Genomic DNA, 23,878 nt, shown 5'->3' with positions numbered 1-23,878 from the left:
ATCAATAAACACGACCATCACAAACATCATGAGTTTTCAAGCCGCCAGACTCGTTAGACAGCTGCCACGCAGGCCGATGCCAGCGTTCCAAACCCGCTCCATGAGCATGAATTCGTTCGTCGCCCCCAAGAACGGCCAGTCTCAACCGGGAGATTGGCCGGGCATGGGCAAAAAAGCCGTTAGGCGGGTTGCCGAGTAAGTTGGGAATTCACCTACAATTTATGCTCATACCACTAATGATGCATAGATACGTCGGGTTCGCCTCGGCCGTATTGTTTTGGCCGTATCCTGTGTACAGAATCTCTGAGGCGATTTGGGGTAGCTGAGAACGTGAAGACGGTTCCAAAAATCTGCATCTTTTCTTTAGTCGTGTCGCTTGTATACTAGATGTGGACTCAAAAGCGGGAGTCTACGACGTGCTTTAGCATACCTCGGGAGTTATGGACTAGTAATATATTCGAGATCTGAAACAAAGCCGGAAGTCAGGTCATGAGTATAGCCTCATCACAGAATGTTTGAGGCTGTTACAACCTTTGCAGCCTTTCGCCATTGACCCTTCTTGTTGGATGCCTTCTTCAGAATGGAGAAGGAGCAGCTCTTTCCAAGCCCAACTACAGGCCGAAAGACTAAATGAAAAGATTGAGGGTTTCTTTTCGTCGGGTCTGGAGATACTTGGCCATGGACGCCTGTAAATTGCGAATGCCGCAATGCAGAGGGTTCGCCGGGTTAGTAACATGTTCAAATCCCGAGCTTTTTTCGGTTGTCGATGGTTTCGACGAATTAGTAAACAACACACTTTTAGCCGGCCAGCAATGGCATGCTGACCTCTTGGCCGCTGACATGTGCAGAGCATAAGAGCAATCAAAAATTGTTGGTCAATACTAGTTCATCCAGGTCAAGGTGTATCTAGTGCATGACTTCCAAAATAGCCGCCCACAAAGTAACTAACGTCGCACACCCACTTCTCGCACACCCCCACATTTCGCACACCCATAAATTGGGTCATCATGAGGTATTCATCAACTTCATAACTATAAGTCTGATTCGTCTCCTGCAACTGTGATACTATCGCCAGTTTTAATAGGTAATTCAGGCTCGCTAGATTCATCTGAGCTATCCTCAATTTCGCCAGCCTCAATTTGGGCTTTGTGAATTGCCTCAATGTTGGCAAACTTCGAATTTGGGCTCATTTGGACCTTACGCCGCTTCCGTACCATTCCAGCCTCAACTTCTGCTTCCAACATTGCAATCTTCTTCTCTGCTGTAGCCAATTGATAGTCCTTTTCATCAAATCCCTTTTGAACCTTCCGAAACAACAGTCGCTGGGTTTGCTGATCTTTATCCAACTTGCTGAATAAGCTAAGTTGATCATATAGATCAACTGTCTTCTTGGGCGTTGACCAGGCTACTATGGATGTAGCAGATGCCCAGTTTTCGTCTTTTCCACCATCAGAGGCCCTCATAGGCGTAGAATAGCCTGGCTTCGAGGGCTTGGAAGCATTCTCAAGCAGTAGAGGGCTCATGAGCGGTCGAGCTATCGAAATGGGCCATAGTCCTGTTGCTTTCCAGCCGCTTCTGATATTCTTGCTTGAAAATGCCATCTGGCGTGCTTTTCCATAGCAGGTAAGAAAGTTCCGTTTGCCTACAACTGTAGAATCGTTGTGTTGAATGAGGTATCCAAGCTCTTTTCGATAGGTCGCCTTGAGAGGCCCAAAGACTGCTTGGTCTAGAGGTTGGAGAACGTGGGATGTATGTGGCGGTAGGAAAAGGAGATATATCTTGTGTTTATAACAGAGATACATAAATTCTGTTGTTTCATGACTGCCATGACCGTCTAGGATCAATAGTCTCTGCTCAGAGGGATGATCAGGCTTAGTCAGAGGGATAAAGATGTTCTCAAGCCATTCCACAGCTGTAGAGTCTGAAGTCCAGCCATTCTCAGTTGCTGTGAACTTCCAACCACTGTAAATATCACGTTTATGGATATCAAGAGGAAACCATTGTTGTTGAACCGATTTCCCTCGATAAATAACAAGTGGAGGAAGCGCCTGACCAGTTGCAGAGACACACTCAAGCATAGTTGTCCAAGCCCGAGACCCAGGCTGTTTTTTTCGCATTGATGAGCTTTCTGATGATCCCAGTACTAAGCCATTTGATCCTCTGCCTTCTAGGATACCAGTTTCATCCATGTTATAGCGATGATGTGGTTTGATCGCCTTGATCTCTGGAAGGGCGAGTTGTTGAAACCATTGCCTGATTACATTAGTTGAGGCCCCATTGACACGCTTAGAATCGATGGCTCTAGCTCTATGAACCTTGATTGATGGATTTCTCTTAATAAAGAACTGAATCCAGTTTCTCCCAAGTGGCTGGGTAGTGCCTCTGATGTCTAGGATTCGCTGGGCAAATTCCTTGAGTTGTTGATGTGTTGGCGGCAGCCCTAACGCCGCCTGGATACGCACCCATTCAGCTAAGTGACTTTCCTGTGCTGGAGATAGCTTCTGGAAGCTAGAGAAAGCTACATTTCTTGCCTGTGAACCCTTTAATCGAGACTGGAGGGTTGATGGTGGAATTCCAGCATCATGAGCTGCCTTTCGGACACTCTGCCCACTTGCAACTGCATTGAGAGCTTGATTGACTTCTGTTTCCGTATACTGGCCCATTAAGCGTATAAGAGTAACTATTCAAAGAATTATAATAATCGCTGTAAAAGTGGTGAAGATATTAAAGAATGTTGAAGAGGGTAAAATTCTACATGAGCGATTTATGGGTGTGCGAAATGTGGGGGTGTGCGAGAAGTGGGTGTGCGACGTTAACACAACCCTCAACTTTTACTCTTGTCTGATTTACCATACAAACCATCTAAATCGCAAGAACAATTGTATGGCGCACAAAGCTACAAACGATCCCAGAAGAGCGTCCACCACTTGGTCCCGACGCTTCCACTCCGCCTCAGCCTTGACATCTGTTTTGTTCCAGCTCACCCCTTTCGCCGCATGGTACTCATCTGAGAATGTCGGGTGAACGGGGTCTGGGAGCGCGTCTTTCAGATCCAGGAAAATTTTGAACGCGAACTTTATGGACGCCTCTGCGAGAGCGTTTGGGTGTCCAATCCGATTGTGCTCGCGTATCGCAGCTGGTATCACGGTCAAAACGATTTGACGGCCGAGCCACTGTAGACGTCTGCTCCCCGTGCGTCAGCCATAGGTCCATCAGGCTTGCGTGCTACTCACCTCGGAAACCAAAGCACGCTAAACTGCCTTGTAAACGCCTCCGATATTTCATGCGCCTTTCTCCGGTCCTCCTCGTTCGTATACCTCTCCATCGGTATCCTCTGAAACCAGAGGTAGAACCCCTCAAGCTCTTCCCAGTTCCTTGGAAAATTAATTCCGAAACTCCTTGAGCCGTCCAACGGCTCTGTCCTCAACTGAGCACATACCCGCTCCCCCCACTCTGGCCACGCCTTCTGAACATTCGCATGCGGCTCCGTCCTTCTCGCCCCGACCAGCTTCCTGAGATACGTCTCAAAGTATGCGGCACCGATGATGGCCATCTCTGCTTCCCAGGGGTGGCTGTATGCTCCTGGGACCTGTTTCCAGACGCTCGCGTGGATCTTGTTGACGCTTGCGAGGCGTTTTTGGGTGATGTCGGATCCGCTCCCGTACCACATCCAGTCGAGGAAATAGTCTCGTGTCTCGAAAAATCGCTGGTGACCACGCCGGTACACTTTCGTGGTTTGGTGGACTGCTGCGGCGCCCGCGGGAGTTTGGACAAGGTGGATGAAGGTTGACGCATAGCCAGCGCCGAATGCGAAAGAGTTCGCCATGAAGAAGGTTGCCGTCTTGATAATCTGGTCATACTCTGTCTCTGGGTCGAGCTGGAGAAGTAACTCTTGTGAGACTGACGAAATCAGAACTCTGTGTAGGCAGGCCAACCCCTTACCTCGTCAAGATACTTGTAGATCCATTTTCCTCGCCTTTCTGCTTCAGGAGGCCATTCTGGAAGGGGTCTTTTAGACCTGGCCGGCGGTCTGGGCTGTCGTGGGTTCTCCTCAAACTGATCTACGCTGTCGGTGCCTGGAGGTAAGTTGTCGGTTATGTCAATCTTGTAGTATTGCGGGCCTCTTTCAAGTATGTTCGGCATAATATCTCAGAAGACTGTTTACGAAATAGATTGCTTCGGGAGTAGGGGTGATGCACTTGAACGCTGGATGTAAACCTACGTGGATGTCGAATGGGCTCTTATACCTGACACGTGTTTCTACATTGTCATTCCGATAATTAGAGTCTTGAATAGTTAATGTTGAAGCTTGGGCCCCGAAATGTACATCGAATCATGAACATAACAACCGCGGCCTGGGGCTCGCCATCTACTGTTTCTAGGCGGCAACTATTTCGGCATTTGTGTAGGCAGGTTCTCCAAACTGTCGTCAGGGACTGCCCTGGGTAGTTTGGCGGACATGCTGGCTATCAAATGATCAATCACCAAAAAAGGTAATAATTTGCTGGAGGTAAGAAAGTCCCGAGCTCTCAAAGTTTCAGCGGCAAGTCAGGACCACGCATCAGTTCGGACCGAAAACCATCTTCGGAGCTCAGCAAATTAGCATGTGACCATTCTATACGCAACGATAGAGCTGAGCAAAACGTCGCTGGCTTCAATCTAGTCGGAGCGGATGATTTCATAGAGCTCGTAAAACCGAGTAAACTATTTGTCACGCTTCAGCTTGCAGCAAAGCAAAACAGAATAATATGTGAGAAATGGCTTCAAATTATCGTAGTTTATGCCTTTAATTGGTTAGTATATCACTCTACTGCAGTTTATCCAAACACTATAAATACAGTAAAGGTCCTTTACCTAGGCTCGATTAACCCCCGAGTCATAAATGTAATATCACTAACTATGGAGGCAAGAATACTAGCTAAGCGATAAGTCTGCTGCAGCTAGCTACATGCCGTGATATTAGGGCAAGGGCATACTAACGAGAAGTAGATTCATTCAATGGGAGGCACTATCACGATCCATGAATGCAACTCTCCAACCCAATTAAGAAGAAGTCTACACTTCGAGTCTTCTACACCACATTAGGGAAGACTTGCGTCCGCTGTATTCATCTTCTCAGCCATCTTTAATGGTCTTATGCGTTACCAAACGAAGCAGTCTATGCTTATCTAAAAGGCCCTATGAGGCTTCTTTACAGGCAAGTTTTGTGCTGAAGAAGTCTCATCTGACTAAATTCGTCGCTGCTCTGGTTCAATCAATAGCTTGTCCCGGATAAGAAAAATAGCGCACGCCTATCACCTACCCGTCTCGTGAGTTCTGTCAAGACAGGTTCAAGTAGCCTGGCATATTACGTGCATATCTCTATCTTTTCACACAACCTTATTGTGGTCAACTCTTATATTAATCATGCTACCACTAACTTAGACTGCACACAGTGAGCCAGCACCATGTCCATCAGGGCCATCTCTACCTCACTTCCCCGATAATCCTTTAGCATAAAGATACTGGAGAGAAAGAGTATTGATGAAATCATGCGATAAGTAAAACGCCTAAGCAGATAGGATGAAGTTTCACAAGGCGTAGGATAAGGAAAATCAAGAATAGAAACTATCAACACCTTTACAGTCAAGCACAGCCACTGTTCAGGCATTTCTTCGGGGACTCAAACCGGATGTAAAATTCATCCACGGTAGAAGCCTGGGCGGAAAGCACACACGAACCAAGAAGATTACCTAGTGTTCTCATGCTGAAGCCAATGGCTGACTTATATCGATCATTTTATCTACTAGAAACTATACACATGCTGATAATCTGCAATAACAGTTTGGCTTTGCTCCATTTATCAGCCGCTGGTTGTAGTCAAGGCCCTCGGATAGTCATAAGACAATAATTTAGAGTGAAGTTACGCAACCTAAATAGTTTTGCTCCCAAACGACTTAATTATGTCGGCCGCATGCTCGGCAACAGCGTAAACTGTGGCCTGCGTATGAGCTGCTGGCAAGATAGGCATGATGCTCCCATCAACAACCCAGAGCCCCTCCACACCATAGACTCGCAACTTGTTGTCGACGACACCGCCCCATTCCCGAGGCATCATAGCTGCACTTCCCACAGGGTGATCAAAACTCGGCGACAACCATGACTGGCGCATGATAGTCTCAATCTCAGCATCACTGGTAGCACCGGGACCTGGCGACAACTCAACAGGGGCAAGAGAGGCAACACTAGGACGTGACATGAATTCTCGGGCTTTTGCCACGGAACGAACGAGAATGAGACTATCGATCGGATTAGAGATGGTGTTAAAGTCGACCAGAGGTGCAATTGAGGGATCCGGATTTGTAGTGTTGATGACGATGGTGCCTCTGGAAAGCGGCTTTTGAAGGGCTACTGGGATACTCTCGGCGCCGCCAAAAGTTATCTCCACCACACCGGCCTTGGGATTCAGAAACTGCTGTTTCAAGACATCCCGTTGTTTCTTGAACCCGTTGATCAATTCTTGGTTTTCAGCGTAGATTTGAGGGAGGTATTGCAATGGCTCTTGTGCACTGAGCGCTTCGGCAATCTTTTGGTAGTTTCTTGGGTCAAGATCTTGCAAAGACGTGAAAACAACCTTGTTTCCCCACGAATGTGTGTGTGGTCCGGTCCTGTTGGCTTGGTACTCAGCCCATGACTGGTTGTAGAAGGTTTCGTTTTTCATCAACGTAGGGTTCATTGAAGTGTCATTGGTAACTAGCCATAAACTTTCAGAAGAACATTCAAATTCAGGGAGATGTAGAAGTAACTTACAGTCATACACCATGAAAATGGCAGGGTGATCCTGAAAATTAGCACCAACTCCCGGAGAATCAACGACGACTTTTATGCCAAGGCCCTTTAGAAGCTTTGAAGGGCCAATACCAGACAATTGGAGAATGCGCGGCGTGTTAACAGCGCCGGCGGCTAGAACCACGTTTTTTGATCTCACAAATCGTGTCCTAGATCCGTCACGGCTCGCAACATCGATACCAGCAGTTGAGCGTCCCTCAAAACTGATCGCAGCACCGTAATGTCGCACAAGCAAGTGGAGATTCTTACGGTCGCTGGCTGGGTTGAAATATGCTGTTTCGGCTGTTGAACGTGTTGCATCCTTGCCACCAGAATTCTGAGGTAGCCACGCAATACCCACGTTGTCGCCGTCAGCCCCGTCCTTCAACTTCGGAAACTTGATATCTTCGGCCCAAGCCCGAGCTTGAAGGTCTGCAGGGTCAACCAGTCAATATCAAGCCATCATTGATGGCGAACTACACAGGCTGTGGCTTACCTGCCTCTGGCCACTGCCAAGATGGGAAGCCGACCTTCACTGGGCCATTCCCATACGCATCCTGACTCCATTGGTAACCGTACTTGTCAACATACTCTTTAGAAGGTGGCGCAAAGGTGGAGGACTTGCAAAAGTACTTCAGCATTGTATCCCAGCCCCAGCCGGGATTGCCGAGTGCCTCCCAGGAGTCGTAATCGGCGATTGAACCCCGATCCCACGCCATGCCGTTGACACTTGATGATCCGCCGACTGTAGCGCCGATACGTAGTCGCGAGGTCCGGTTGCCCAAATGAGCTTGCGGTACGGAAGTGACATTATAAAGACGGACCGACTGGTCGTAAGTGGTGAAAAAGGGTACCGTCACATTGATGCTATTCGGAAAGTCGCCATACTCAATGACAAGAACAGTGGCTTTATAAATGTCAGTGACAATTCTGGCTATTTCGTCTTGATTTTGACCAAAATAATTCCACTCCATCAAAACCAGCCAGCAATATCATCAAAGAAATTCTTCTTACTATCGGGGTTTTCGCTCAGTCTGTTGGCCACGACGAGCCCACTTGTCCCTCCGCCAACGATGATGTAGTCATACTCCTCCGCGACGGCGTCTAAGTCTCTCTTAGCTGAGGTAGTGGCCGAAACCAGAACTGCGCCAGTAACGAGAGCCAGCGATAACTTTGCAATCATCGCAATGCTTTCAAAATAGATTGGACCTCAGTAGACTGCCAATCTTCCTTCGAGCTTTGAAGAAAGTATGTTTTGGATGTGTGATGGTTGTCGTCACTCGTCACATTTTATGTTTGCCGGAATTGCGCAAACCCCGCACTGCCTGCAGATAGCAGGGGGAAGACGGATAGAATTCACAATGGTGTATCATTCACCCATTCTTCGCTTATCCGTCTGCTCATATTTTAAAATAACTATATATATATGCAGGAAATGCATGTAACCTCGGCTATTACATAACCCAACAATGAACTGGAATGGGTTCAGATTAGGTGTTATTGCTAAGGTTCACCTATGTCCCGAAGCAGCGACGCCGGGTAGCCGCAACAAGTGCCAGATATCAGTGAGCCAAGCCTATTTACTAACCAAAGGTTGATCTTAGAAGGTGTTTGCCTTCTATGGCGAACTATAGGAAGAATTGACCTATCAATTCACATCTGTCGCACATGACAGACGTGGAGTTTTGTCTTCTTGACTTGAAAGAGACATCATACTTGAAAGTCGCTGTCGTAAAATCACACTAAACGTCTGGTTATGGAGTCCTATAACTACGGGAGTCCTATGTTCCAGCCTATTTCGATTGCACAACTTGAATTCCGAACTTCGTGTGTTGTGTTTCTGGTCTCATCCTATACCTTGACCTTTGGCGAGTCACTTGTGCAGCATGCTGTAGCTTGGTAACTTGTTAATGAGAACTGCCAAATCAACCAAGTTGGAGACCACCAGGCTTATCAAGTTGTTGGTAAATTGTTTGAGATAACAGAATTTCACTGAATGTTTTTTCTACTGGGCGATACCTTCCTAACTGCAACAAGAAACCATGTCAAAAATATTGGACAAGTTAAGCTGATATTCGTATTAGATTCAAAGTAAGGTTGAATTGAAGTGATACTACTTGCCCGCTAGTCAGCTCTCAATCAAGGGCATACGGAAAAAAAACAACACTTTCGATAAAAGAGGCCATTCCCTAAGGTTGAGCTCTTAATTTAAGCTTGCGATGTTCTAAACCTTAATGGCTTTGTTGTTGAATTAGACAGAACGGCAAAGTTAATGAACAGCAAGTGGGGGTTAGAAATTGGAGCCAAACCTGAAAAGGAGTGCTAGAACGCGACAATGATATTTTGGGCTTTTCCTCATTCGCAAAAATTTGGCTAGTGAAAGGTTTTCCTGTAGTCTAAATCACCATACCTCATGCCAGATATGGTGCACGGCAGAACGTGTAAGCCTCTCAAGTGAAATGGCTACCAACCGAAAAGTCGTTTTGTATGACAAGTCCCTGGGGTTTCAATCGCAGTGTTCATTGATTTGATATAAAAATCACGTAGAGGGTTGAGACGACCATTGGCGTAGCCAACATTAATGACCATTTGCATAAGATTACAGCAGCAAAGCTGATAGGCTGCTTAAATTCAGGATAGGATTAGCTGTAAATAAATAAAATATATCGGTCCAAAAAGGAACTCAAGCAGACTCAGAGAGGGATGGTAAAGATGATTGGGCGGCTTACGAGGTTAGTATAAAGATGACCGACGAAGGCAGAGTGACGTAGTTTACACCGTTTTCGACCAGAATGATGTTGACATGAGTTTCATATAGCTAAATTCATGATGGTTGACCCCATTTGTACATCTCCTAAAGAATAACTTTGATATAACGTCGCACACCCACTTCTCGCACACCCCCACATTTCGCACACCCATAAATCGCTCATGTAGAATTTTACCCTCTTCAACATTCTTTAATATCTTCACCACTTTTACAGCGATTATTATAATTCTTTGAATAGTTACTCTTATACGCTTAATGGGCCAGTATACGGAAACAGAAGTCAATCAAGCTCTCAATGCAGTTGCAAGTGGGCAGAGTGTCCGAAAGGCAGCTCATGATGCTGGAATTCCACCATCAACCCTCCAGTCTCGATTAAAGGGTTCACAGGCAAGAAATGTAGCTTTCTCTAGCTTCCAGAAGCTATCTCCAGCACAGGAAAGTCACTTAGCTGAATGGGTGCGTATCCAGGCGGCGTTAGGGCTGCCGCCAACACATCAACAACTCAAGGAATTTGCCCAGCGAATCCTAGACATCAGAGGCACTACCCAGCCACTTGGGAGAAACTGGATTCAGTTCTTTATTAAGAGAAATCCATCAATCAAGGTTCATAGAGCTAGAGCCATCGATTCTAAGCGTGTCAATGGGGCCTCAACTAATGTAATCAGGCAATGGTTTCAACAACTCGCCCTTCCAGAGATCAAGGCGATCAAACCACATCATCGCTATAACATGGATGAAACTGGTATCCTAGAAGGCAGAGGATCAAATGGCTTAGTACTGGGATCATCAGAAAGCTCATCAATGCGAAAAAAACAGCCTGGGTCTCGGGCTTGGACAACTATGCTTGAGTGTGTCTCTGCAACTGGTCAGGCGCTTCCTCCACTTGTTATTTATCGAGGGAAATCGGTTCAACAACAATGGTTTCCTCTTGATATCCATAAACGTGATATTTACAGTGGTTGGAAGTTCACAGCAACTGAGAATGGCTGGACTTCAGACTCTACAGCTGTGGAATGGCTTGAGAACATCTTTATCCCTCTGACTAAGCCTGATCATCCCTCTGAGCAGAGACTATTGATCCTAGACGGTCATGGCAGTCATGAAACAACAGAATTTATGTATCTCTGTTATAAACACAAGATATATCTCCTTTTCCTACCGCCACATACATCCCACGTTCTCCAACCTCTAGACCAAGCAGTCTTTGGGCCTCTCAAGGCGACCTATCGAAAAGAGCTTGGATACCTCATTCAACACAACGATTCTACAGTTGTAGGCAAACGGAACTTTCTTACCTGCTATGGAAAAGCACGCCAGATGGCATTTTCAAGCAAGAATATCAGAAGCGGCTGGAAAGCAACAGGACTATGGCCCATTTCGATAGCTCGACCGCTCATGAGCCCTCTACTGCTTGAGAATGCTTCCAAGCCCTCGAAGCCAGGCTATTCTACGCCTATGAGGGCCTCTGATGGTGGAAAAGACGAAAACTGGGCATCTGCTACATCCATAGTAGCCTGGTCAACGCCCAAGAAGACAGTTGATCTATATGATCAACTTAGCTTATTCAGCAAGTTGGATAAAGATCAGCAAACCCAGCGACTGTTGTTTCGGAAGGTTCAAAAGGGATTTGATGAAAAGGACTATCAATTGGCTACAGCAGAGAAGAAGATTGCAATGTTGGAAGCAGAAGTTGAGGCTGGAATGGTACGGAAGCGGCGTAAGGTCCAAATGAGCCCAAATTCGAAGTTTGCCAACATTGAGGCAATTCACAAAGCCCAAATTGAGGCTGGCGAAATTGAGGATAGCTCAGATGAATCTAGCGAGCCTGAATTACCTATTAAAACTGGCGATAGTATCACAGTTGCAGGAGACGAATCAGACTTATAGTTATGAAGTTGATGAATACCTCATGATGACCCAATTTATGGGTGTGCGAAATGTGGGGGTGTGCGAGAAGTGGGTGTGCGACGTTATGTGCGTAGAATCCTACGTGCGCAACGTAGGCCTCCTTCTCAATATGTGACATGTGAATGATGTAATTATAACCAGCAGTAATAAATAGCTTTCATCCTCGCAGCAGTGGATGGGTTTCGACTTCAAAGGGTATATCTAGATCTTTTCGCGGCACCAACCACGAGTAGCGCCGGCTTCCTGGCATCGCTGTAGATTGTTAGTGATGTACTTCTTGGTTTGTGTTATGTAGCTTACTTTGGTCCAGTCACAGTTGTTGATAGCCTTCGAAGGTATGAAGGCAAAGAAATTCTTCTTGTAACGGTAGCACTCCTTGAAGTTCTGGCCGTAGTATCCGCTCTCTCCCGAAGAAGCTGCACATGCCTTTACCGTGTCGTCATCCCACGCAATGTTGTTCTGGACCTTGCCTGGTATTCGACCTGGTCTCTCTCGCACCTTTTGAGGTTAGCGGGAAGTTTCTGGGGCACAACGGGGGCCACAAACTCACCAGCAGTTCTTGTACTTAGCACAGGCTTCCGTTGATGCTACAGCAAGCATCGCGATGGCTCCCAGCATTGACAACTTCATTTTGGCGTTCTGTGATTGATCTTGATACCGATATAGAGGGAGACAAATGAACAAAAAAGGAGTGTCCAGAGGGAATGGTCGTCACTTTGGGGGCTAAGGATGTTATACATAGGTAACTACAGGTGGAAACGAGTCAGTATAAACAGTCTGGAGTCGGCTAGACAGCCTCCCATCACGGTATATCGGTTGGTGGGCCTGCATGAGTCAATAGATAATTAATTTATAGAGTGGAATTGACACAAAGACCTTGCTGACGCCAAGATATCACTTGGAGATCATTGCCTTAATATTTAGACATGATATAAAGCTTAGTCCTGAAAAACCAATACAGCCACAGGAACAAACATGATCTGAGGAGGGGAAAAATCGAACATCTTCAGTAGGCACCTGATTCTTCATTGGACTCAATCGACACCAACTGATGTGCCAGCCGTGACCGTTGCGCTGCGACTTGTGGCTGTCCCGCTTGCTAATGCCGTCCTACATAGTACGCAAGAATCAAGTGGGTCTCCGGAAGCTATGGACACTTCAACCTTGCTGGTTCCGTCAATCAACTGCAAGAAAAGATGCCACCCTTGTCTGTACATGACTCAACATCCCCCAACTATGCAAATCTTTCGTATACACGGACATTTCAGACACAACCTGCCTCACGTTTTTTTTTGAGTAATCACAAATAGTTGATGCGGTGAAGTGTACACAGTGGCCGTTGCAGCACGTGGCCATTGAACATATCACGTGGCATCCGCGTTGACACTGGATCCAGGGACAATAAATTGCAGTGGCATCAAACCGGTGGATTCTAGAGGTCTCATTGGCTGACAATCTAACCAACATCTATTCCGGAGGCCGAAGAATACTACATAAGGCAACGATCCTCACACAGGTCAGCCTCTAATCTTGCACTAGTCCCAAACCAACGAGCTGTTGAGGCATTACTCTCTTTCTCTGTTGGTTAATCTAATTCAATCACAGTTGCCCCAGTCAGGCTGACAATTGCCGGAGACAAGCCAATGAGGAATCCGGTCTTTTTTCCCGCATCTCGTCTATTCAAAGTCAATTTTACCGTCACTATATTGAAGTCGATATTCTCTCTGTTGCTAGTTGTTTTGGTCTGTATGACGACGTGGTGCACGTGGACCAAGAATGATGCGTTGTGCTGCTTAATGCAGAAAACCCTCGGTTGCTATCTCTTCGCATCCGTGATGCTCTGGTAAAGGTTGACTAGGATGCTAAAAGTTCTGTTCACCATCATGCCCGCTCTTGTTGCAGCCAAGAACTGGCTTGAAGATCATTCGCATGTACCCAATAGCGAAGACGCCGTGACAGGACATTTATGGAGGGGTTGAGTTTAGGAACATAAATCGTACAATGGATATGGACAGTCTGTTGTTCTACGGATGGAAGGTAAAACAACAGCACATGTTGGAACTGGCGAATAAAAGGCATGTATGGCGGACTAGCTGGTTAGTCCTTTGGTCCGGGGTTACAACGCTATATGATGTAAGTTGCTATACGGTCGTGCTCATAACGCCTACATGGCTGTAAGCTGTTCCTCATCAAACCTTGTTATGGAAATAGACAATTGAACTGACACTCGCCAAAGCTCAGCCCCTGCTGTAAGTTGCAGATTTCAAGGTTTCCAATGCAATGTCGGCAACAGGAAAGGTGACAATGAGACATGAGCCATACTAATCGTTGGTAGTACGCTGGTTGTACAAGGCCTATCGTCACCATGGGCCTGATACCCAATGCAATGAGCTCTAAAACATGGAGGATTCGCAGGTGTAGTTTATAATTAGGTGATTGCAATGCCGTAGCTCAAAGACCAGCGGCTTTCATGGATTATCTTGTTCCTGATATCTTGATACACGTCCGCCTTGGCCACAAACTGGACGACCCCCGCGGCGCACTCACGGACTTTTTTGGTTGATGGGTCTAGACGCGGTGTGTCACTTCTTCTTACACAGCCAAACATGTGAATGCTCTTCCGGTGTCCTGCCATTCTGAGCAGGTGTAGGGAGCCTCCTACCCTTCTACATCGATAGGAAGTCATCGCCCCACAGCTCTGCCAAGGGGAAGCGTGTGGGGGAGGATCCTGCCGCCTAGGCGGCTTCCATTGTCACCCCTAGCCGTCTTGGCCTCTCTTTCCGGGACTGATGGTGGCAGACTCGACACTTCTGGAACCAAGAGACCTTCTTTTGAAGGACATGACAGCTGGATTTCATATGGCGAACCCCCAATTCCATCCGCTTGGCTTCCAAAAGGGCGAGAGTCCTCCTGGCGGGAAGGATCTGAGAGAGAAAAGCCTTTATTAGAGCGTGATTTGTAAGGAAGCCCAATTAAGCATGAGTAATTATTCACATAACGAGGGTCCCAAGGGACGGTCTTGGACAGCCATGCCCAAGATCTGAACCCGGCAGAACATCGATATCGCTTCTTCTCCCTTCCAACCTTGTTCTCACCAAACACCACACACTTTGGTTTTCATGACCTCGACTATCAATTGTCAGAATAGGTATGTTGTTAAGAGCTACCCTCAGTCATTACCAAAGTCATTGATTAGATAACAACATGACTTTCCACAAATGCGCTTTAACAAACCTAAGCAGGTTAAATTAGTTGTTGAATTAAATTAAAGGCTCTTAACCATTGCCAACCCTTGTGCGGAAGTCATGTCCGTGCAATCATTGAATAAATACCGTCGCCTTCATGACAGAACACGGCCGCTGCTCCGTATGTAAGTCCGAAACCAGGACCCACCACTTCGGGGCCACCTCCTGTTCACTTCCTGCAGCCGCCTCGTAGTCCGGATGAAAGTACTCATCCCCGTACCGGGACGCGTTTCCCGTGTACGTCGTCATCCAGTATCCTGCACGTCTCACCTCAGACGTCTCACTGCAGAAGCTACAGCCACACCGCTTCAAGTGCAGTAATCAATCACATCCAACATTTCGAGGTAGGGAAAACAGAACGCATCAGCGCAAAAAAGACTTTTGGTTCATTTCTCAATACGTCCAAATGTGTGAAAAAATTCCAATACGGCGAGATGATCCTTCTCGACTTCCTCACTTTTCTCTGTCCCTCTTGTCTTAAAGCAAACCAAATGTCATCTATGCTTGTATGGTGCCCGCCATCCAGGCGTCGCACCGTGATTTATAGCAAAGTACGTTTCGTTGTTGATATTGTAGCCGTGCCGCCGCCGCAGTGTTGTTTGTCAACCAAGGACGACCAACCCTCTGAAAACTCCTCTTCCTTCTCACTCCGACATCTTTGTACAACGGACTGACCGTTTTCTCGTCCCGATGGCTCTTGTGTCATGCATCATGGGGATCAAAACTAAGAATCCTTATATTTAGTCGACTTGTTTCTCGCAGCCGATTCTGCCAAGCAGTTCCTTGCGGTCGCTGTGGCCAGGTAGGCTGACACCTGAGGCGCTCGATTGCCTCTTGATGCCTGATCTGCGCTCCCAGCTCTTGAGGTCGATATCCTCGACACCAACCTCTTGTTCAAGGGGCTGAGCCTCCTCATAAACGTAATCGGCCTCCTCCTCTGCCTCGCCTTCATCATCGCTTCGAGTGTCTTCGGCATTTCCGCCGCGGAGGACCTTCATCACGACACGAATGATCATGAAGAACCAGCCAATAGTGATGACCTGCAGAGCGAGAAGCGGGATGAGGAAGGACCAACGAACGGTGTCCTCAAAACAGACGATACCGTCAGACTTGATGAAAGGCTCAAGCATCCACCACCTGCTGCCCTCGGGAACAGCAAAGGGACCGACCACGTTGGGCTCTTTACCACTGTAGCAGACAGGGGGGATGATCTCGGGAATATGGGCGTAGATGGACCAGCAAACCATGACGTAGAAGATGTGGCGGGCCACCAGCCAAGACACAACAAATGCGCCAAACATGAAATCGCAAAGTTTGTTGAGCCCGACGTACTTGAGGCACTTGGCGAGCTGGCAGCAGTTAGTAAAATGACATCAAGTGTAGAATGTGAATACCTACAGGGAAGAAAAGGTCGACAACATCCATAAGAACCAGGATCAAGTTACCGACACGAGTATGGTGGTAGCTGTAGCAAGCGGAGATCAGGGAGCAGGTAATGATGTGGTGAGTGAACATCTGCCAGTGGTCCTTGCGGCGTTCCTCGATGTTGATGACGATTATCTGCTGCAACCAGAAAGCCCACTGGGCCAGGATATAAGCCTTGTTGATAGCGGGCAGCTCGCGCTGGGGCCAGTTGGTCCACAGCTCTCTGAGGTTCAGCCAGTAAGGCGATGTTTTGTAAATGTACTATAGCCATATCAGCATGTGTTGCGAGAGAGCTTCGAGTTTCAACGGAGCGAACTCACCATGCCGAGAGGCCAGAAAACAAGGTAGTAGATCAACAACCAGGCCTGCTCGCTAAAGCGCGTCAGGTCCTTACGCTTAGTGACACCCCAACCCTTGGCAAGAGGAGCCAGCACGTATTCCATGGTCGCGGCGCGCAGACCGGTGAAGAGGACGATACAGAAAGCGAGCAAGCACATGTCGCCGGCGCCGGCGCCATACAGACCGGTCTCGGGGTTCTTGTAGGACAGGGTGAAGAACTTGATCGTGTGAGGTTGCGCCTTGGGAATGAAGAAGTGCGCAAGAAAGATAAGGGCAAGAAGATTGAAGGAGAGGCCTGGAAACAGTGGACGTTAGCTTGATCTAAGACGTCGCCGGCCTGGAACACCTCTTGTGGCCACATCTGTTGGGAAATACAAAACCGTTGCTGCAGCTGCTTGGAATCGGGGTGTGTGGAACAGTAGGGCAGATTTAGGGGCAGCAAAGGTAAAGGGGAGAAGGAGAGAGAGAGAGAGAGATACGACATACCGACTTGATTCTCGACCATCCACCTGCTCAGCATCTTCCAAGCGCTATCATCTTTCCTTCTCACCCTCCGAACGAGAACGACATTGACATTGTTGTGGCCCTGCTGGTAAAGGGGGCCGTTCATCAGCTTGAGCTGCTTAGTGCTGGCATTGCGCTTGATCTGGGAGCCGGCCGGGCCGGTCTTGTGCTTCTCGAAAACTGGTGAGATGGGAGAGACTGGCGATGCGGCCTCCTCGGTGGTGTCGATCATGTTTGTTGGCGGTCGAGCTCCAATTGGAACTCAATTGAGGTATCTGAAAGGGGCAAAGTCTCGGGTTTAGGCCGCGGAGAAGACCGTGATGGTCACCGAAGGGGAGGACAGTCGTCAATGCCCTTCTTTCGTGTCCACAACCTTTGGGTGGTGGATATAAGCGAGTGGTGCTAAGCCGTGATAACAACGTGCGATCTCGGATGTTTACTTCAAGACGCGATTCGTGGTTGTGGTACGGCAGAGCGCAAGTGGTCGAGACAGGCGCTTACTGCTTCGTGGTCGAGGGAGGGAAGGGAGGGGTAGGAGAACGAACGACCTGGCTGGTTTTAGGGAGGTTGAAGATCGAGAAGTTGAGAATTGTAAGGGCAGCGTCGCACGCGAATGGACACCGAATCTTTGAGAGACGGTAGCAGTACGGAACAGGATAGGACAGAACACCGGTCCAACACGCAGGCGACTAAAGATGGGCCAGGATCTGCTCCGTTGCTCCAGAAGTTGCTGGGATTAGGAGTGCAGCAGAAGTGCTCCGTGTAAGGTGAAGGTGTGCAGCAGCAGCGTAGGTATCCCTCTTCAGTTCCGGGTGGTTAGTGGGTGTGCATGGCTTTAGAGGTGGGCTGCGTCGTTGGTGGGGAGGCATTAAAGTCTAGGATACTAGGTGCCTTCTTCCTTTTTTCGTTCTTTTTTTTTCTCCCCCTTCCCTCTTTACTGTGTAATTTTCTTCTCTAGCTCCTACGGCATGCCCCCCCAATCCCCCGAGCCAGAAATTGGCAGCGCTTGGAAACTCGGGAAGAGGTACAGGGTACCGAAGGTGTCGCATCCATGAATGGGTCTTTCCACTCGCGTCCGAAAAAAAAAGACCCCACCCACAATCAGGTGCCCTTGCACCTTCGATGTCCACAGCCCCCGGGGAGAGAAACAGCCGGGACAGTAGTTGGCAGTAACCACTGGGCATTGGGACCACCATCAACCGTCCCAGTACCCGTACCTTTCCCCTGTGAGGGGGGAGCCCCCAAGGCAGGGGGGAGACAGGGGAGTTAGTCGGTCTAGCTCACACAGAGATCGCCAGACTGTTCCTCAATGGGCCAGAGGGCTCATCAAAGGCGGTGAAGGAGGCGGATGGGAAACAGTGAGAGGGCACGCTGTACTGCGTGTAGAGTACGGATACATGCGCAAGGGATGTGGGCGAACAGGGTGACAGGTAAGGCCAATAGTAAACAGGGGTCCATGATCCCTTTTGCACAGGCTGCACCAAGAGAGCCAAGGTAGGAACCGATATGTGAGTAGCTTGCAAGACTTAACTTAGGAGAGGAAAACAGGGTGGGGGACCCCTATCCGCTTCCAGCCTGGCTGCGACTGGGAAGAAGTGGAATTGGACGGAGCTTAAAAGTATGACAATGATTGGCTCTTGGCTCTACCAGTGTTATTTCTGAGCAGTCCCACGTTCCTGATGTCCACCCTCTGTCACCCTTTCTACCTGCTTTTGAAATAAGTGTCGGTGGATGAAGTCTATTTAGACGAAAAACTGGACTACACAGATGCGACATGGTGTACAAGATAAAATCATTCCCAATGGCCAAGGACGGACAGAAACGGCAGATGTACAGGGGCCACAGCTGCGAAGCGTGGAGAGGGGAGCAAGGAGAAAGAGGGGGAACCAGTTGGCGGGTCTCCAGACCTCTTTCCTCAACAAGTTTCAACGATTGAACCAATTGAATTGATCTGGTTTACTCTGTCTCCTTGTTTGTCCCGTTTCCCTGGAGAGCTGAATTAATCGCACACGCACTTGCCACTTGTTGTTATTATTGTTGTTGTTGATCTAAGAACCTGTTCAGTGGACAATCTTCATCTTGCTCGTTTCTTTAAAATGAAGTGATTTTCAACCCCAGCGCCTTATCAAGTTATTGCCGTTTGGCATATATGCACCCCCTGCCCATCTTATCTTTTCCCCCCCTTCCTTTTGGGTTCCCTTTTTTTTTTTTTTTCTCCCCTTCGCCCTGCACTGTTACCCTTCCCTTTGGTCTCTACCCCTATTTTCATCTGTGCAACTAACTGACATGAATTGCATGCAATCTGTGCCAATGCGCAGATAAACATGTTTGATCCCGTTTTTTGCTGCTTCGTTGACAACGCCTGAGCTCCCGAGTCTGTCCCTCTTGACGCCTGGGCCAGCATTTTGCTTCCCCTCCCAGGTACCGCCCACCCCCTTAATCGACCTTCCACACCCCTCCCCCTCAGTTAGCCCCATGTGCGATGGCGACATCCAGCCAATTGTCACTCTCGTAAATTAGCATCCAGAAGGAGATGGACTTGCTGATGGTTGCTGTCAGAACGCTAATATAGGGAAATAACATCATCTTTTTTAGGAGCCGCAAAAGCACACCAGTTCAGAATCCTTCTGTGCTAAGCGTCAATGGGAATGTCCACCGCTGATGCAAGGTATCTTGTACGTCTGTAAGAAAAAAAAAATTACACGCATGGAAAACGCGCACGCACGTATCCGTATACGCCAATAATCAAAAGAACAGACGAATACGGTCGGACCTCGCATCACAGACACCATCTCGAACCAGCTACTAATTTTTTTTTGTTCCTTTATTTTTTTTTTTTCTTGCAAAGAACAGAACACTGTCAAATTGAGGTCCGACGTTTCATCCTATCTTCTTGTTCCACTCTCGGCTTGTTGGAACTGTACGAAAAAAAAAAAAAAAGGGCAGCGGTTTTCCCCTGAGAACGTTGTGCAAATCAGACCACGCGTTTGCCAAGATTGCAAACACCAAAGCTCCCAGATTGAATCATGTTTCCAAGACATCCCTACCTTGCATCGAATTTAGCGTTCACGCGGACTCCTCAGGAACGTAATTCAAAAGTTGACCTGCGGGGCTGGAATTCTATAGTGTTAGCTTGTAAATCTGCTTAAGTCCATAATCTGTGCCGTATATCGTATTAAAGCTACTCTGAGTGTAAAGCGGTATAATGCATCAAAACGTACGGAACTGTGAAGATTCTCCCCGAGCTTTCCAAAGCGTCAGAACTGTCACATGACCCCACTTGATCTGCGCCACAATATACCCCAGGCTGCAACCGCCACATTCCTAACCATATGTAATCGACGGTCGCATCACCGTGCCTCCCCACATGATCCTGACGACACGACCTACGGCTATCCTTCCCTCGAACATACCTTCCAATAATTATCGACCTCGAAGCGTCGACTGTTCGTTTGCCAGATTCACTATAATCACATCTTTTTTGACGAAGAGAGAGCGACCGTAAAGATGGCCTCGAACACGAAGTACGCCCCGGCGCCCACCCAGGATCCCGATGAGCCCTCCAGCTACTCTCAGCCGCCCCCGGCCTACCAGGCCGAATCCTCTTCGGCTCAGGATACTGATCGCCTCTTTGGCGGCGGTGCTCCTCGCAGTAGCCAGGATGATGACCTTCCTGACGACTTCAAGGTAGGACTGCCTCTCTTCATGTTTAGCAAATCCGTCGCTTCCTCATCTCAGCTTAACACAGCTTCACTAACATGCTATACAGTTCGGCGGTTCAGTAGCTGAAGCTACCACCGATATCCGCAACCAGTTCATCCGAAAGGTGTACGCGATCCTCACCGTTCAGCTCATCGCGACTGGCGCTGTCTCTGCCGTCAGCTTCTGGAGCGAAAGCTACAAGGCATGGATCCAATCCCATCCAGGTCTCGTCCTAGTATCCGTACGTTCCGCCCCTCACCGTTTACATAACCCTTCACGCTTGAAACCCCATGCTAACATACAAGCTCATAGCTTATCGGCTCCATCGTCTTCATGCTCCTGACCTACTGGAAACGCAAGTCCTACCCTACGAACCTCCTCTTCCTCAGCCTCTTCACGTTGACTGAAGCCTACACGATCTCTGTAATTGTTTCCTTCTACAAGACCGAAATCGTTCTCAACGCTGTTGTCCTCACGGCTGGAATCTTCGTCTTCCTCACCCTTTTCGCCTGCCAGACCAAGTATGACTTCACTTCGTGGATGCCCTACCTCTTTGGCGCCCTCTGGGGCTTGGTCCTGTTCGGCTTCATGGCTGCTTTCTTCCCCTACAGCTCCACCACTGAGCTTGTCTACGGTGGCCTCGCGGCCTTGATTTTCAGCGCCTACATCCTCGTCGACACGCAGCTCATCATGCGCAAGCACCACGTTGAGGAGGAGATCGCTGCCTCCATCAGTCTGTACCTTGACATCATTAACCTGTTCCTTGCCATCCTGCGCATTCTCAACAGCCAGCAGAACAACTAAGTGTGTTCTTGCTGTTGATGGAATAAGCGGAGGAGGGATATACGCAGAGGTGATGGCAAATTTTACAAGAGTGGTTCTAATAGAATTCGTTCGTTTTGTTTGGTGTACTTGCAGTGATGGTGTATGGATACGGCTGCTTTCCGCGTGTTTGGGTCCAAGGTGTTACTTATCGTAACTTTATTTACATAGTGAATAACAAACAAGGTTGACCTATAATTATAATTCACGAATTCAAGTATGCAAGTGATCAGCGGCACAAACATGTTGAGAAACGGTAAAGTAATTGATATCTGCATTAGAAGTCCACTAATAGAAAAGGAAAATGGGGGCGTTAGTAAAAGGGCTACAAAAGGCACAGCCGGGAAGATGCGGTTGGGCGGTGTAATGGGGATAAGAGAAACAGATCGACGGGTAACAGTAATCCAGACGTCCTAAGAACTCATTTCCCCCTCATCTCGCCCAGAAGCTCTTCAACCTCCGCCTCGAGATAGTACACCGCCTCCGTCCAAACTCTACCAAACCGGTAGCCTCTTCCTAGTCGTCGCATTCGTCGTAGACCTTTTGGGTTTTTATCTTCGTGTCAGAGAAACGAACTCGCAGAGTAGGGGAATAATGTTCTTTCTCTTTCAACACAGCACGGAAACCAACGCCAGTATAGAAAAAGACCAACGTCGCAGTTTCGGAGTAAGCATAAGCAGGCCAAATATAGCAAATTAGTTGGCTTCGTTGTCGCCGTTGGCTTCGGCTGGGCCGCCGGCTGCTGCAGACGCTTCTCTCTGCATCCGGGCCTCGATCTCGCGGAGCTGGGACTCGCGAGCCAAGAGCTCCTGTCGCTTCTCGTTGATCTCCCGCTGGACCTTGATCTCGATCTCGCGAAGCTTCTCCTCCTCTCGCCGCAACTGTTCCTCCTTGAGGCGTACAGATTGCGAAGCGAGGTCCTCGGGGTTCATGGACGAGTCACTAAAATATGTCAGTGCGTGGCGGGGGTAAAGGGGCTCGGACATGACGTACACTCCAGCACCACCCTCAACAGACTTGCTGAGCTTCTCGGTACGGTAGTTTTCGTAGAGGAAGTCGTGGGTGATTTCCTTCAGGTCGGCCAGGTGGCTGTGGAGGAGCGCGGAGCGAATGGCAAGGAAGTCGGAGTGACGGGGGTTGTCGACCTCGACGACACCCCAGGGGTATTGACGGGCGCGGACCTTGCGGCCGCCAATTTCGACAACCTCTTCAGAGCCGACAATGGCGAACGGCATGAGGCCTCTCAGCTCGGCGTTCTCCTCAACGGTATCCTCATCATCCTCTTCAATGTCGTAGGGGAAGTTGTACACTGGGATACGGTAGTGCTCAATGTCCTCCATCACGAGCTTCTTCGACTCCGCAAGCTCGGCAGGAGTCAGAGAGTCGGCGCGACCAATGACAGGAATGACATTGACGCGAGGAGCAAGGCGCTTCATCAGCTCGATATCCAACTCACGAAGACTATAGATGTATCAGAATCGTTCAAGGTCTTGGTTGGATTGTCCAACTTACCCGTGACCGGTGGGCGTGATGAAGTAGAGCATGGCGTGCACACGATTGTCTCTGAAGCGGGGGTTACGCTTGATACGAGACTCCTCGGCGAGAATGTCATCGTATTGCCTCTCAAGGTAGCCGACGATCTCGGAGAAACTTCACACAAAGATTAGCACGGCAAGGTATTTTGTGTGTGGTTGGGGCGCCATACCTGGCCTCATTGTCGATCTGGTCACCGAAACCGGGTGTGTCGACAATCGTCAGGGAGATGCGGGTACCCTCCTCGTCCAACTCGAGTTCTGGGTGGACGTCAGTTCTATTGCTCCTCAAATGGGCTGACACAGGAGGACGTACCAACAGTGATGGGCTTGATCTTGACACCGTCCTCAACAGACGCGCTGTTGGGATCGTCCGACTCCTTGTGCCCAAGTACGCTCTTGCCGCAGAGGGTGTTGACGAAGGTGGTTCTTCCTGTAGGAACGAAAGGTCAGTTTGTGAACTCGGAAATTTGGTTGAACACGGGTTTATTGCTGAAATAGGGAGACAACGTACCAGTACCTGATGCTCCGCAGACCATCAAACAGAACTGGATTCCCTTCTTCACGTTCTTCTTTCTGCGCATCATTTTCTGTGGCGGTGTCGGTAGTTAGCAGGTGGATAAGTTTAGGGATGCATTTGCATTGGAACACCGGTGGCTTCACGAGGTCGGGAGGAATTGCTGATCGAGGGGGCCAAAGGGTGCAATCAGGGGAGGTGGGCAAACATACGGCGGTGGTTGAAATGTAACGGCTGGACTCGAACGCGGTCGGTAAGGTTAGTCGTCGAACACGTCAACGACTGGCGAGAAAGAATGAGGTATTGG

The 23,878-nt window shown here is 48.5% G+C and overlaps 8 protein-coding genes across 8 annotated transcripts; 2 read left to right on the top strand and 6 right to left on the bottom strand.

The window, feature by feature from the left end:
* Nucleotides 1–1,031: 1,031 nt before the first annotated feature.
* On the bottom strand, nt 1,032–2,189 carry CTRU02_206999 (transposase; the record flags this gene model as incomplete). The annotated part of the gene is made up of 1 exon (XM_036729388.2): nt 1,032–2,189. One exon carries the CDS (start codon nt 2,187–2,189, stop codon nt 1,032–1,034), a length of 1,158 nt encoding a protein of 385 aa, XP_036578895.2.
* Nucleotides 2,190–2,846: 657 nt separating this feature from the next.
* Nucleotides 2,847–4,143, bottom strand: CTRU02_206998 (uncharacterized protein; the record flags this gene model as incomplete). The annotated part of the gene is made up of 3 exons (XM_036729389.1): nt 2,847–3,183; nt 3,234–3,877; nt 3,943–4,143. The coding sequence occupies 3 exons, from the start codon at nt 4,141–4,143 to the stop codon at nt 2,847–2,849; spliced, it is 1,182 nt and encodes a 393-aa protein (XP_036578896.1).
* A 1,768-nt stretch (nt 4,144–5,911) lies between these two features.
* CTRU02_206997 (choline dehydrogenase) lies at nt 5,912–7,990 on the bottom strand (the record flags this gene model as incomplete). The annotated part of the gene is made up of 4 exons (XM_070204817.1): nt 5,912–6,732; nt 6,790–7,251; nt 7,304–7,714; nt 7,822–7,990. The coding sequence occupies 4 exons, from the start codon at nt 7,988–7,990 to the stop codon at nt 5,912–5,914; spliced, it is 1,863 nt and encodes a 620-aa protein (XP_070061350.1).
* A 2,316-nt stretch (nt 7,991–10,306) lies between these two features.
* On the top strand, nt 10,307–11,464 carry CTRU02_206996 (transposase; the record flags this gene model as incomplete). Its single annotated transcript, XM_036729391.2, has 1 exon — nt 10,307–11,464. The coding sequence occupies one exon, from the start codon at nt 10,307–10,309 to the stop codon at nt 11,462–11,464; it is 1,158 nt and encodes a 385-aa protein (XP_036578898.2).
* A 222-nt stretch (nt 11,465–11,686) lies between these two features.
* On the bottom strand, nt 11,687–12,115 carry CTRU02_206995 (uncharacterized protein; the record flags this gene model as incomplete). The annotated part of the gene is made up of 3 exons (XM_070204816.1): nt 11,687–11,755; nt 11,786–11,984; nt 12,036–12,115. 3 exons carry the CDS (start codon nt 12,113–12,115, stop codon nt 11,687–11,689), a joined length of 348 nt encoding a protein of 115 aa, XP_070061349.1.
* A 3,355-nt stretch (nt 12,116–15,470) lies between these two features.
* CTRU02_206994 (longevity-assurance protein) lies at nt 15,471–17,230 on the bottom strand (the record flags this gene model as incomplete). The annotated part of the gene is made up of 4 exons (XM_036729393.1): nt 15,471–16,079; nt 16,129–16,416; nt 16,476–16,789; nt 16,981–17,230. 4 exons carry the CDS (start codon nt 17,228–17,230, stop codon nt 15,471–15,473), a joined length of 1,461 nt encoding a protein of 486 aa, XP_036578900.1.
* A 3,275-nt stretch (nt 17,231–20,505) lies between these two features.
* On the top strand, nt 20,506–21,504 carry CTRU02_206993 (bax inhibitor family protein; the record flags this gene model as incomplete). Its single annotated transcript, XM_036729394.1, has 3 exons — nt 20,506–20,685; nt 20,768–20,941; nt 21,013–21,504. The coding sequence occupies 3 exons, from the start codon at nt 20,506–20,508 to the stop codon at nt 21,502–21,504; spliced, it is 846 nt and encodes a 281-aa protein (XP_036578901.1).
* Nucleotides 21,505–22,217: 713 nt separating this feature from the next.
* CTRU02_206992 (Septin-like protein) lies at nt 22,218–23,641 on the bottom strand (the record flags this gene model as incomplete). Its single annotated transcript, XM_036729395.1, has 6 exons — nt 22,218–22,464; nt 22,516–22,983; nt 23,035–23,172; nt 23,228–23,315; nt 23,371–23,487; nt 23,569–23,641. The coding sequence occupies 6 exons, from the start codon at nt 23,639–23,641 to the stop codon at nt 22,218–22,220; spliced, it is 1,131 nt and encodes a 376-aa protein (XP_036578902.1).
* Between the last annotated feature and the right edge of the window lie 237 nt (nt 23,642–23,878).

Source organism: Colletotrichum truncatum (assembly GCF_014235925.2).
Source record: "Colletotrichum truncatum strain CMES1059 chromosome Unknown Contig_0004, whole genome shotgun sequence".
In the NCBI taxonomy this organism is placed as follows: domain Eukaryota; kingdom Fungi; phylum Ascomycota; class Sordariomycetes; order Glomerellales; family Glomerellaceae; genus Colletotrichum; species Colletotrichum truncatum.
Note: the sequence above shows the minus strand (reverse complement) of the source record. Positions and strands in the feature narration are given on the sequence as shown.